Genomic DNA, 13,958 nt, shown 5'->3' on the forward strand with positions numbered 1-13,958 from the left:
TAGTAACTTATGTGGGTTACAATATAACCTTAACTCCTATATTTAAAACTAGGTTAAATATGACAACAAATAGTTAAACTATAATTAAATAATGCAAATAATAAAATATGCTTATTAGTCATCCTTGGACTATTTGATAAATTCAGCGGAGTTCATTAAATGCAACTTAGAGTGCATTTAATTCATCTCTGTTTTGAAGCTCAACTTTGCATAACATATAAGGGAGGTCTCCAACGTCATCTAGAATTTCCTTTGATGAGCTTACCATAGCTTGAATATAACTGTATAAGGTTTGTTGTAGCTTCTTGACTCTCGTCCTTGTAATTGGACCTTGAGGTATGGAAATTCCTTGGTCGTGGTTCATATCACCAGGGGTTCCGCTGACCTCCGGACGTCGCTACAGATTAGTTTGACTAGAAAGGGTCCAAGGGGTGAGCGAGTCCCCGTGGGTTCACACTCGCACGTGTGGGTCATGTGTAGGTAAGTACTACACATCCATAGTAGTCCGAGACTGGAGGCCACCCCTAGATGAGATAGAGATAGATCACAAGAGCATAATTGCATGTATTTGTATTTGCATGACTCCTATAGTGGGGTCACTTACTGAGTATTATTCAAAATACTCAAGTTATGTACCACATCATTTTTCAGGTAAAGGCAAGGCACACATGTACGGATGACGACGACATCAAAAGCAGATATTGTGGCACGTGCATAGGGTAGATTCATATTTAAATTCCTAACCTTAGGTTAAAATAAGTTGTTTTACCTTTCATCGATTTAAATTATTTTTTTATTTTCTTTAAATTTTCAGTTTTTCGTATTAAACACGTAAGATCATGGTTGTTCATCGACTCTCTACGTCATCTTAGCTATGTAAAAATTCACTTCTAATATTACCATAGTTAAAAATAAATAAGTAAATAAAGACATTAAGCACATGAAGACTAAAACAATCATATAATATACATTCAAATTGTACCATGGAAGTGATTAATTTAATTGAATAATTAGCTCTTCATGCATCCTAGAGACACACATGGAATAGTTTAATCAATTCATGATTAGATTTTATGTAATTTATTTGTTTAATTAATGCTAATATTTTGTCTGATCAACAATAGATAAGTGCATGTATTGGAATAAGAGAATATGAACATTTATATGTATAAATAAGAGAATTATTACTTAATAACTCTTTTTATAATTTATTTTCTAATTAAACTTGAAGTCCAAATCTAGAAGTGTTTTAAAACTGTGAGTCTGACTGCAATATATAACGAGTTAAAGCGAATAATATCTACTCACCGTGAGTTTGAGTTATTAGACTAACTAAATGACATTATTTTTATTGGTATGACAGACAATGAAAGTATCTGCATAAAATGGACAATATCGTACCATTACGAAGGTTTATTGTTTCTATTTCAGACAAATTACGTACAAATCGGGAAATAAGTACTTCAACATCTCACTTAGAATTTGATGTGTTGAATTCATATAGTCAGATCCAGAGTACTTACTCTCTCTTTAGCCTCCTCTTCCTTTGCTAAGGAGATTTTGAATGAAATGAGCACAAAGATAGAGACAAATCAGTTCTATCTTCTAAACCTTCTTGTTCTATCCTCCTTCTCTTCTCAATCTTCATCTCCTCTCTTGCAGCAATCTTTAGCGATAAACTCAAGTCTAGTTCTTCTTCCCCTTTCCTCATTCTCGTGTTCCGTTCACCGACCGTGCTCGTGCCGAATTCCCTCGATCTCGCTTCACTCAATGCCGAGGCCTTCCCCGTGTAAAGGGTTTGTGTTGTTTTGTTCTCGTAATCACTCCATGAATGGCTACCGAATCTAACACGACGACGATCGAGTTCAAGATGAATTTTGCAAAAATAATAATTGTAATGAATTAAGAGATGTTCTTACCGAAAAATATTAGAAGGGTAGGTTTGGTTATGGCGTTGGAACATGGGGATTTGGCTGACAGTGAATATGTTGCGATCACTAGTTTGAGACATTAAAACCCTTTGATCCGCCACCGTTGTCATTTCATTGCTCTTCTTGCTTCGATACATCTGAAATTGAGATGAATTTATGCAATGATTGAAGAAAGAAAGAGAGATTAGTAGGAGAGTAAAGCAACCTGGAGATGGCTCTTGACATGGGCGATGCTTAGTCCTTTGATGTTCATTAATTGAAGAACCAACTTGGGTGTAGCATCTATGCAATCAAAATCATGAACAAAACATGGAAATTTAGATCTAAAAATTAAAATTTTGAAATTTTGAAATGGATTTGAATTGAGCTCATCCTAATCAAGAATTTGTTAGATCATGAGTGAATTAAAAATTAGAAAATGATTGTGAAATGATGGGGTGATGATGAATTAGGAGTAAATTGGATGAAGTTGATTATTACTTTGTTGTCCGCCGAGTGATTGGACGGCATGAAGGAAGCGAAAGTGTAGATCAGGGGTCCAACGGAGTCGTGGGAGTTTGGATCTGACATAGGGCCTCACGGTGGGCTTCTTTTGCCGCTCATCGTTCTCTTCAATTGTGCTATTGCTTGAGCTGCCTTCATTTCCCAATTCGCTTTGGGACTTGTTGCTATCACTTCTACTCTTGTTTGAACATTCTGCAGCTGCTGCACCACCGTCCCTTCCCCCTTCCATAGATCTCTGATTTACACCACAGGAAGAATGATGACTATAAACAGGCAAATGGCTTCAAAGAGGAGAGAGACAGACAGAAGACTCGTGTCTGATGATGTGTTGGGAAACCTCAAATGAAGCTTCATGAACCTATATGCATCTCATCATGTGTGACCCTCAGCTTGGTTAAATTAGGGCATAATGATCATGTGCATCATGCATCCCATCACATCCCATGCATCCCATCACATCCCATGTCTATATGTGTATTAAAATATAACTCTTGTCGGTTTGGAATGAATCCAAATATCAAGTTTTCCCATACCCCTTATAATTTTGAAATAATAATAAATAAATTATTACACTTTTTTTATAAATTTATAGTAAATCATGTACATTAATTAAAAGAAATAAACCCATAAATTATTACAATTATTTAGCGTAGTTAATTGAAGGTTCCGTTAGTGTCGCAAGAATATATACATTACAACCTATACGGTTTGGGTTGAGTTATGAAAATTTTATGAGTTGAGTTGCGTTGACATAAGCCCAATGAAGTTAGTATTCCTTACCTATAAACTCATGATCATTCCCTAAATTAGCCGATGTGGGACTTTCATCATCCAACACCTCCCTTCGAACAAAGTGTGCCTCCCCTTAATCGAGGTTCAACTCCTTTGGAGTCTTAGTCATTTTTTACTGCATTCGAGGAGGCTTGACTCCTTTTCTTTTGGAGTTCTTTGTTCGATGCTTGAGGATTTACAGATCTATTGGCACGATTAAGTTTAGGGCATGACTCTAATACCATGTTAGACGAACACGACTCTCCACAATGGTATGATATTGTCCACTTTGAGCATAAGCTCTCATGGCTTTGCTTTGGACTTCCCCAAAATGGCTCGTGCCAATGAAGTTAGTATTCCTCATTTAACTTGAATTTCTGGTTGATTTTAAAATACATATTTATTTAATTTTATTTAAATTCATTATTATTATTTTTTATTATTTAGGCTCTAAAGATTCTTTTAAATAATTTTGAACTATTTGGAAGGTAATTTTTTAAAATACAAAAATTGACTTAAAAATCTTAATTAAATATTTAAAAGAAAATAATAATTACCAACCGAACTCAAAATGTTTCAACTCAACCAACCCAACTCACGAACATCTTTAGTCTCAATATTCTGTGAAGATCGATGAATATTTTTAAAAACCTTTATTGAAATAAAAAAATCAGAAAAATATTTAAATTTATAAATAAACACTTAATCCATTTTAAATAATTTTTTTTAATTTCTTATTATTAATATAAAATACGCGTAGCAATTTTATTTTGATATTTAGTTACATTTTTCTCGATTTTCCCTCGATACTTAAAATCATTAGAAATAACATAACTTAATTGATTAAAACATTTAATCTTAAAAAATAATAATAATAAAGATGAGAGAGAGAGAAAAAAAAGAGGCCCTTAAGTTTATGCATTTTATTATATAGTTGGGAAAATGTGAGAGATTTGGACAAAACTAGAAGTAATAATTTTATGAAAAGAATTTTGGCGTCCACAAAAGATGTCTTTCATATTTCTATTGATTCTATTTTATTAATAATTCCCATAAAAAAAATAATATATAAATGGGTGGATCATATTTTTATATATATACACATCGTCTACCATGTGTGGATGAGATCAGAAGAAAGGAACTCGTGTTGCAGATGGATTCCATCTATGAGAAAAGAATCACGGACTTTATCGCTCTAGACAGAAAGAGAATGATCGAGTGGTTCATATCCGATCCATACCTTTATCATAACATAGTCATATCAATTAAAGCTGCGAGTCTCGAACGTATAATCATAGTGAAAATTCATATTAGAGATCTCTTGGATTAACAATATGCTCCAGCAAATATGAGTCATCTAAAAGATATGACTATTTACAAGGAAGATCGTTGATATTTTCTTCGAGGAGAACATGAACATATAAGTAACATACGAAAAAACATGTTGGTATTATTTCGTCACATAAGAAAGATTAAAACTTAACTTATCTTATTCATCACGAACATATTTACTATTTAAATCATATTTCAAGTTATTGATGATGCACAACGAACAAAAAGAAAGTATGATACAGCGTGTGATTTAGAATGGTCGATTTGAAAAAGAGAATGGGAAAGAAGAGTTGGGTTTGGTGTTTTCATTCCTTCCACGTGCATTGCTTCATACGGTTGGAAGGTATGAGGCCTTGATTTTGCTATCTTTCATGTGTATCTTAGCTAGCTTGATAGAGGCATTTTCTTGGCTTTAAATCACGGATGTCCTGAGCCTTTGCACCCCATTTTTAGGCAGATTCTAGTTGAGTATTTAATTTACTCCTGCCCATGCATATGCAACTTGGATATTTTCTTATCTTATTATTATTTTAATTCTATGCATTGAAATGTCTCGTTAATAATCCGTATGTTTATTAGGAGTTGACATCAATATGCTCGTATATAACATTACTGTAATGGCCCAGATCCACCGCTAGTAGATATTGTTCTCTTTAGACTTTAAAACACGTCTACTATGGGAAGGTTTCCACATCCTTATAAATGGTGGTTTGTTCTCCTCCCCAACCAATGTGGGACATCACAATCCACCTCCCTTCGGGGCCCAGCGTCCTCGATGGCGCTCTTTCTTTCCTCCAATCGATGTGGGACCGCCCCCAAATCCACCCCCTTTGGGGCCCAGCATCCTTACTGACACACTACCTCATGTCTACCCCCCTTCGGGAACAGCGAGAAGGCTGGCACATCATCTAGTGTCTGGCTCTGATACCATTTGTACCCAGATCCACCGTAGTTATTGTCCTCTTTGGGCTTTTCCTTTCAAGCTTCCCCTCAAGTCTTTAAAACATATCTGATAGGGGAAGATTTCCACACCCTTATAAATGGTGGTTTGTTCTCCTCTCCAACCAATGTAGGACACCACAATCCACCTCCCTTTGGAGCCCAGCTTTCTCGCTGGCACTCTTTCCTTCCTCCAATTGATGTGGGTTCGCCCCCAAATCCACCCCCTTTTTGGGCCCAACGTCCTTACTGACACACTGCCTCGTGTCTACCCCCCTTCGGGGAACAGCGAGAAGGCTGGCACATCGTCTGGTGTCTGGCTCTGATACCATTTGTAATGGCCCAGATCCACCGCTAGCAGATATTGTCCTCTTTGGGCTTTCCCTTTCAGGCTTCCCCTCAAGGCTTTAAAATGCGTGTGCTAGGGGAAGGTTTTCACACCCTTATAAATGGTGGTTTGTTCTCCTCTCCAACCAATGTGTGACACCACAATCCACCTCCCTTTGGGGCCCAGCTTCCTCGCTGGCACTCTTTCCTTCCTCCAATCGATGTGGGTTCGCCCCCAAATCCACCCCCTTTTTGAGCCCAACGTCCTTACTGGCACACTGCCTCGTATCTACCCCCCTTCAGGAACAGCGAGAAGGCTGGCACATCGTCCGGTGTCTAGCTCTGATACCATTTGTAACGGCCCAGATCCACCGCTAGCAGATATTGTCCTCTTTGGACTTTCCCATTCAGGCTTCCCCTCAATGCTTTAAAATGCATCTACTATGGGAAGGTCTACACCCTTATAAACGGTGGTTTGTTCTCCTCCCCAACCAATGTAGGACATCACAGTTACAGTATGTTTAATCCTTAATTCATACACTATCACAAAACCTATTATTATTTTTCTAATTCGGTAAGCTTTCCTATTTGCGACACAAACCTCTTAAAATGTTTGATATGTCTCGTACTAATAGAGGTTGTGTCATTTATTTATATACTCGTGGTCTTCTTTTTAATCTGTTAACGTGGGATTGCAACAACTCTCCTCTCGGACAACAATCTTGAACGTATGGTCCCTAGACAAAGAATTTCATATTCGGAAAGCCACGAGATTCCCTAAATATTCTTAAATAATATTAATTTAAATTCTTACAACCCTAAAAAATAAGAATAAATAGAGGTTCCATGATCAGCTTCCCACATGTTGAACATCAAAATCCCATTGGAAAAATCAAAAAATTAAAATAAAAACAAAACAGAGAGCCAAAGTTTAGTCAGAAAGATTCACTCACCACCGTGGCCTTATCCTGTTTCGTCAACGCTCAACAGTGCCTTTGTCTGTTCTTTTTCTTTATTATTATTTTTTTTTTAAAATTTAAACATCATATTAAATTTTAATACATATAATTTAAATTTTGCATGAGAATGCGAATAGCCTATTTATGCGGATCTAACCCATAATTTGAGAATGAGTATGTCTGTCCTTTTTCATCTTTAATTTATATATTATTCCTCCTCTCATATATATATATACACCATGCATGTATCTATATATATATGCACCATGCATGTATCTATATATATATGCACCATGCATGTATCTATATATATATGCACCATGCATGTATCTATATATATATATGCACCATGCATTTGCACATGCATCATATCATATCATACCATACCATGTTCGTTTATTTATATATAATATTTCATTGGTAGGTGGATGGTATTTGTATCAATATTATTTTATTACCAATAATATGATGCTCTATCTATTTATTATTTATTTATTTATGTATGTGTGACAGATAAATAAACAAGTCATTACCATATTCCTAAACTCCTACTTCAATAAGTGTGTGTCTAAAAAAACAGGCTTTTTTAATGTTTTGGAAATCATGTAATTAAATATTTAATTAATGTTAAGTAGAATATAAAGAAGAACAAATTAAGGGACTAGTTTTGGAAAAAAGATTCTCTATAAAAACTACTAATTTATATTGGTGTAGTTCCAATCAATACGTATGAATGGGTTGAAGGAACACAAAACGACATCACAAAAATATATTTTCTTAATTCTCAGTCAAAGGCACGGGTTGTCTTGTTCTCGAACATTAACTCTTCCTCTTTAGGTTTAAAAACTCGAGTGAAATTTTAATGAACGTATCCAAAATTTATCGGTTATGTTAAATACGTTTTAGATATTGTAGTAGTAAAGTAAAGTAAGACGTGACAGACTCTAATTTTCAAATGGAACGAGAGTCGTTACCATGTTCTAACTTCTTATGCGAAAATATTTATTTAAAACTTTTTCATAAAATAATGTTATAGACTTACATGTTTAAGAAAAACTCTTAAAACAATACAAAAGAAATATTAAAATAAACATGGTTAAATATAAAAGTAGTAATGTCTTATACTAAACTAAGATCTAGGAAATTTAATGCGATTACTCTATGCGAGTTCTATGGTCTTTAATTGCGATGTTGCCGTCAACTGTATACGAGTGTCTGACCTTTATTTGAAATATAAAAGGAGCACGTGACTTTACGAAAGATCTTACTATTGAGGTCAAAGAATGCAATCACATGCAATCATGATTAGGGACCTATCTGGAGTGGCTCAAGTCACGAAAAATTTGATGTGTAGTACCTACCTTGGAATAACCCAAAATATTAGGAAAAATAAAAGAAGAGAAAATGGATTGTCCCACGTTGTTTAACGTTGAGAATGGGGTTAGCTTCCACTCCACTGTATAAGGGAGGTACTCACTTTATTTTAGCATCCCACTTGAATGGTTTGAGCCAGTCCTACAGAGTACACTTTCTGATGGCTCAAGGCGAGCATTTTTGCTGATACAGCTTGGGTTTGATATGCTCGTACCCTTTCCTCTTAGTTTCAATTTTTGGAAGCGTTTAAGGTTAGTACGACTACCTTTTTAACTAATTAAATTTTTTGAAGTTATTTATGCATAAGCTTAGTTAGTTTATATTATTATGAGTACGTTTAAATTATTTTATGCAAAATTAGGCTTAGTTAGTTTAAATTACTTGGAGTAAATTTAAAGGATTAGGAGTAAGTTTAAATTATTTTATGCAAAAGTGGTGAGCCAATTACTAGAGTAAAATTCTAACTTATAATTGTTTGACTCCTTAGGTAGAATTGAATTTTAGATAGCAATGTTAAGGTTGCATAAAGGAGTCGTAGTAGCTTCGGCCTAATTCAACCAAGTAAGTGACCTTTCTATCGGCTCGGTTGGAAGATTTGTCTTAGGTATGACGACACGTGTTCAATGGTGCCCTTGCACGTATCGTTTATACTTTATGTTATATGATGATGTGATAATATTATATGATGATGTGATGACGTTAGATAATGATGTGATGATGTTATATGATGATGTGATGATGTTATTTAATGATGTAATGATGTTATATGATGATGTGATGATGTACATGACGTTGACATGATGATGATGCATAATAATAAGATGATATGAAACGTATGATGATGAAATGACTTAATATGATGATGTTCCATATTAAGATGATGAACATGTATTAAATGTCACGATGTATTATGACAACGAGTTTACAAAGACACAACCCTAGTTAATGTTAATGATGATGAATGTATGAAGGTCAATGCGTGCAGGCTACTTAGAATAATGTGTGAATGGTGTATAGGGGCCTCATGCATTTTATGTGTTCATATACATCGGGATACTTCCCCATTTATGGTGATGAGTACGAACGCGTACACTATGCGAATGATGATGGTTATGCCTCTGGCACTCAGGGGTCGGCTAACCTCCGAACATCGCTATGGACAACTAGCTCGACTACGAAGAGTCCAGGAGGGTGCAAAGCTTCTGGGGACCCAAGCTCACACGTGTGGGTCGTGTGTAGGGAAGCACTACATATCCAATTTTGTTTGGATTGGAGGCTACTTATATGATGATTTTTAATGATAGGTCCTAAATCATGAGTGTGTTTGCATTCCCTTGTCCCCAGGATCACATACTGAGTATTTATTTAAAATACTCAAGTCATGTGTTCTTTCTATTTTAGGTAAAAGCAAGACATCCATATTCGACTGACAACGATATTGCAATTTGAGACCATGGCACATGCATAGGGGAGTCGCGTTTATTTTCTTAGACTAAGGTTAGAATATAGTGTTTTTAATTTTTACGTTTATTTATTTAATTTAGTATTTCGTTGTATCATTTTAAAGATGTTTTTTTAATACATATAAGTCCATGATAGTATCATGAAGTTTATGTTTTATGATGAAGTTTTAAATGTTTAATTTCTCATAAAAGTATAGATGACGATGACGGTAGTGACTCTAGGTAAGTAGAAATTTAAGGTCATTACATCCCTACACATGACCCGCCCATGTGAGCATGAGCCCACCAGGCGGGCTTGCACACCCCCTCAACTTGCATGGTTGGGCTAGTTGACTGTAGTCGGACGTCCAAAGGTACAACAAACTCTTGAATATAATGCAAGGCATGATCATCATGGTGTACGCGTTTCGTACTCGTCATAAAAGGGAAAGTATCCCGATGTAAATGGACATACAATATGCATGAGATCTGTATACTTTTCATCTTAAATCATTCATGTAACACCAGCTCACACATCCTTCACATATTACTCTAGATAACATGCATGCATAAGCTTTCGTAAATTCATCATTTATAACACCACTTAGAAGTTGTGTATCAAAAAACTCTTATCATAATGCAACATAGCAACTCATACATGCACATCATCGTACATGAGATATCATTGTACTACGTCATATCATCATCATACATCTCATGTTATCATATCATAATGCATCATCATCCTAACGTATCATAACATCATAGTACATTACATCATCATAACATTATAGCATCACCGTAACACATCATAACATCATACCAAATCACATCCTCATAACATCATAGCATTATCATAACACATTATAATATCATATCAACATAAATGACACGTTCAAGGGCCAAAGGACATGTGTCATCATACATAAGACAAGTCTTTGGACCGAGTCGATAGTAGTGTCACTTACCCGATAGTAGAGGTGGAGTCTCACAATCCTCCCCCATTTGGGACCCAGCATCCTCGCTGGCAGTCATTCCCCTCTCTAATCGATATGGGATCTCACAATCCTCCACCCTTTGGGACCCAGCGTCCTCGTTGGCACTCCCTCTCTCCAATCAATGTCGGATCTCATAATCCACCCCCTTTTGGTGCACAACATCTTTATTGACACTCATTCTGGCACTCATTCCCGTCTCCAATCGATGTGGGATCTCACAATCCTCCCCTCCCCCTTACTAACACTCATTCCTCTCTCCAATCGATGTAGGATCTCACAATCCTCCCTTCCCCCTTTGGGACCGAGAGTCCTCACTGACACTCCCTCTCTCCAATCAATGTTGGATTTCATAATCCACCCCTCTTCGGGGCCTAGCGAGGATATCGTCTTCGCTGGCATACCGCCCGATATCTATATTTGATATACCCTTTGTAATAACTCAAACCCATCGTTAGCAAATATTGTCCTCTTTGGGCTTTCCATTTTAGTCTTCCTCTCTCAAAGTTTTTAAAACACTGCCTCGTACAGATAGATTTACACACCCTTACAAAGAAGGCTGAAATCTCATCAAAATGCATGAATTTAATTTGAACCCTCTATTTTCCCTCTATTTTGTTTAGCTTTGTGTCTAAGACTTCGTTTTTTAGTCCCGAAGAAATAGGATTGAGACTAAAAGAAGAAAGCGAAAACAAATAAAAGAAAACAACCCACAAGAAAGAATCTCTTAATTTAAAATAATAAGGTGCATGATTATTTTATATATATCTATTCCATCGATCCCTTTCCAATGCTTAGTACATTTCATACACTTCAATTAATTAGCCTACTAGCCCTAGTGGTATTATTCCATCTACTCAAATAATATATTATTTATATATATTCTATGATAATATATTTTTTTTTATTTTCCCTTATTAAAAAATTAAAATTGAAATTGACAAGTACCTACAACTAATAATAAGTCAACAATAACCCGACATAAAGAGATTAATGATTTAACTCTAATGTGAAATGATGAAATGATGTATATAATATGATATAATTAAAGAAAGTAAAAGATGAAGGGACAAAGTCCAAAAGCATCACACATTCAAACATCCTTCCTTTACTAAGAAATTTTGTCTTGACTCTACTTTTGAAGCTTTTAAGAGAACAAATTGCGTGGGAGAGAAAAGAAATACATTCTTGTATTATATGTTTCCATATCAAAAAAATATTGTTTTAAGTTTAAATACAAAGATGGAACATAAAAGAAAAACGATACGAGATGACACAACAACAAAACATGGAAGCTTTGGTTCCCGAGACTTGGATCTTTATGTCACCTACTTCAAATCTGCTCCCTATCTCGATCAGTTCTTAGTTGTCACTTGAAAAACATGTAAAGTAAATACAAGACTCAATAAGTAGCTTACTTGTAGGTTATTAATGACAAGGTCCTAGTTGTCACCTGAAAAACATATTAGACATTGAGGGAGTATAAGTATAACGATATGAAAATTAAAAAAAAAAATTGTAAACTCCAGCTTTTCAAGTAGGAAAAGTAATTACACATCCAAGTTTTCCATTAGGATAGACGTCGATAGACTATTATGATAGGCCTCATGCATGCAATTATGTATCTTTGCATTATATACCCAATAGGGGATCGCTTACCGAGTATTTCTTAAAATATCAAGTCACGTGCTACTCTATTTTTTTAGGTGCAAGGCGCCCTGTAAGGCTAACAGTAGTATTGCAATCCCGAGATTGTGGCACATAGTTAGGATAATTTCGTATTTTTTAATTTTAGTAGACTATAGGTCAGTATAAGTTAAATTGCATTTCCATTTAGTAGCATATAGATTAGTATAGGGCATTTCATTTTGTATTGTTGTTCGTTTTGTTTCAATTAGTATTAGATTATTTCAAGAAATTAATTGAAGCATGCGAGACTAACGTTCAGGTTATTATAAAGTCTTAATAAAGTTAATTTTGCATTAAATGTTCATAATATGTGTACGGTACCGACTTTATGTTAAGTAGAAAATTTAGTCGTTACAATAAAACTCAATAAGTAGGTTACTTGTAGGCTCTTAATCGTGTTCATGGTGGATTTTAGGGGCACAAACTCTTTTCTTGATCACGAGACATGATGTTGGGATTGCCTAAAGCCTAGTAATTAATTATTTTATTTTTAATAATAATTTTTATTATTTTATTTACAATAATAAAAATCTAAGGTTATTAATGTAATCTTGAACCATATGCGAACTTATAAGAGAATTGTGTTCAGCAATAACCAAGAGGGTCTATAGTATATGGATAAGGTTGGGTGCCTTGTCTGGGTAACACTATTGATACAACACACTTTGTAATAGTTAAAAATGATTTGATCCAACTCGTTCATTTGGAGACATGTAAGTGAGAGTAGCCTATACAATGATTTTTTATAATGCTTGACCAAGAAATATTTAATCTCTCCTTATAGATCTGCTATTGAAGAAGATTAATATTTCACATGATGATCATATGCGACTCGATCTTAATTTTGAGTGAGTTATGAACTCCTATGTGTAGGGGCTTGTTCTTTAATTTTCATGGGTGAGAATGACTCTCTTTGCAAATTCAATATGTCTATCATATTTATATTGGGACTTAACAAATAGGGAATTGGGAACATAACAGCATGAGATGAAATTTACTCATTTCTATATAAGGAAAGGAGATGAGTTCTTCTACTTTGAACAATGGGCCCCACTCTCTCATTGGCCGACCAGGATTTGATTTATGATTTGATCATAAACCAATTGTTTATTAGAGAATCATGGTACATAATGTGAAGGATGTAATTATAGGGGTAAAACAGACTTTTAACCTACCTATAATTATGAACAACTCGGGAAGGATTGACTTACTTGTAATGATTATATAATTGGACATAACTTGTCTATGGTGGAGTCACGTTTAGTTAATAAATAAAAATTGATTAATTAAAGAGTTTAATTAATTAATTTATATCATTAGGGCTTATAATCTGTAAATTAAGCTCACAGTAACACTAAAAAAATTTAATTTAATTAAAGGGTTCAAATTAATATTTAATATATTAGATATATTAAATATAAAAGAGAAAATAGATGGGTGTTAGTAAGAACCGACCCTTGTTTAGGTTAATTGGATTACAAAGGGTAGAACTCCAGTCTCACACAGGAGTGTGACACCATACTTGTGAAGCAGGCTCAGACAAAGTTTGAACTCCTAGACAACGTGATGTTGAAGACCACTGGAGAGATAGTGAGATGGTGACTTGTAAATAGGTAAGACTTTGAGGGAGGCTAGCTACCAAACAAGAGTTTTCAGAGAGTCCCCTAGGATGATGATGATGTGCATGATATTCGA

General features: G+C 34.9%; 1 protein-coding gene across 1 annotated transcript; it reads right to left on the reverse strand.

The window, feature by feature from the left end:
- Positions 1-1,403: 1,403 nt before the first annotated feature.
- Positions 1,404-2,797, reverse strand: LOC111782050 (putative Myb family transcription factor At1g14600). Its single transcript, XM_023662821.1, has 4 exons — positions 2,412-2,797; positions 2,137-2,213; positions 1,920-2,068; positions 1,404-1,844 (listed from the first exon to the last, which is right to left on the reverse strand). The coding sequence occupies exons 1-4, from the start codon at positions 2,662-2,664 to the stop codon at positions 1,550-1,552; spliced, it is 774 nt and encodes a 257-aa protein (XP_023518589.1). The 5' UTR covers positions 2,665-2,797; the 3' UTR covers positions 1,404-1,549.
- Between the last annotated feature and the right edge of the window lie 11,161 nt (positions 2,798-13,958).

The sequence above is a fragment of the Cucurbita pepo genome, chromosome LG19, assembly GCF_002806865.2.
Source record: "Cucurbita pepo subsp. pepo cultivar mu-cu-16 chromosome LG19, ASM280686v2, whole genome shotgun sequence".
Taxonomy (NCBI): domain Eukaryota; kingdom Viridiplantae; phylum Streptophyta; class Magnoliopsida; order Cucurbitales; family Cucurbitaceae; genus Cucurbita; species Cucurbita pepo.

What these genes read in the sequence shown, in the direction of transcription:
- LOC111782050 (XM_023662821.1), bottom strand. Translation starts at nt 2,664, where the DNA reads ATGGAAGGGGGAAGGGACGGTGGTGCAGCAGCTGCAGAATGTTCAAAC. An exon ending in ATGTCAAGAGCCATCTCCAG is followed by an intron (nt 2,069 to 2,136) that starts GTTGCTTTACTC and finishes TCTCAATTTCAG; the next exon opens with ATGTATCGAAGCAAGAAGAG. An exon ending in TACCCTTCTAATATTTTTCG is followed by an intron (nt 1,845 to 1,919) that starts GTAAGAACATCT and finishes TCGTCGTGTTAG; the next exon opens with ATTCGGTAGCCATTCATGGA.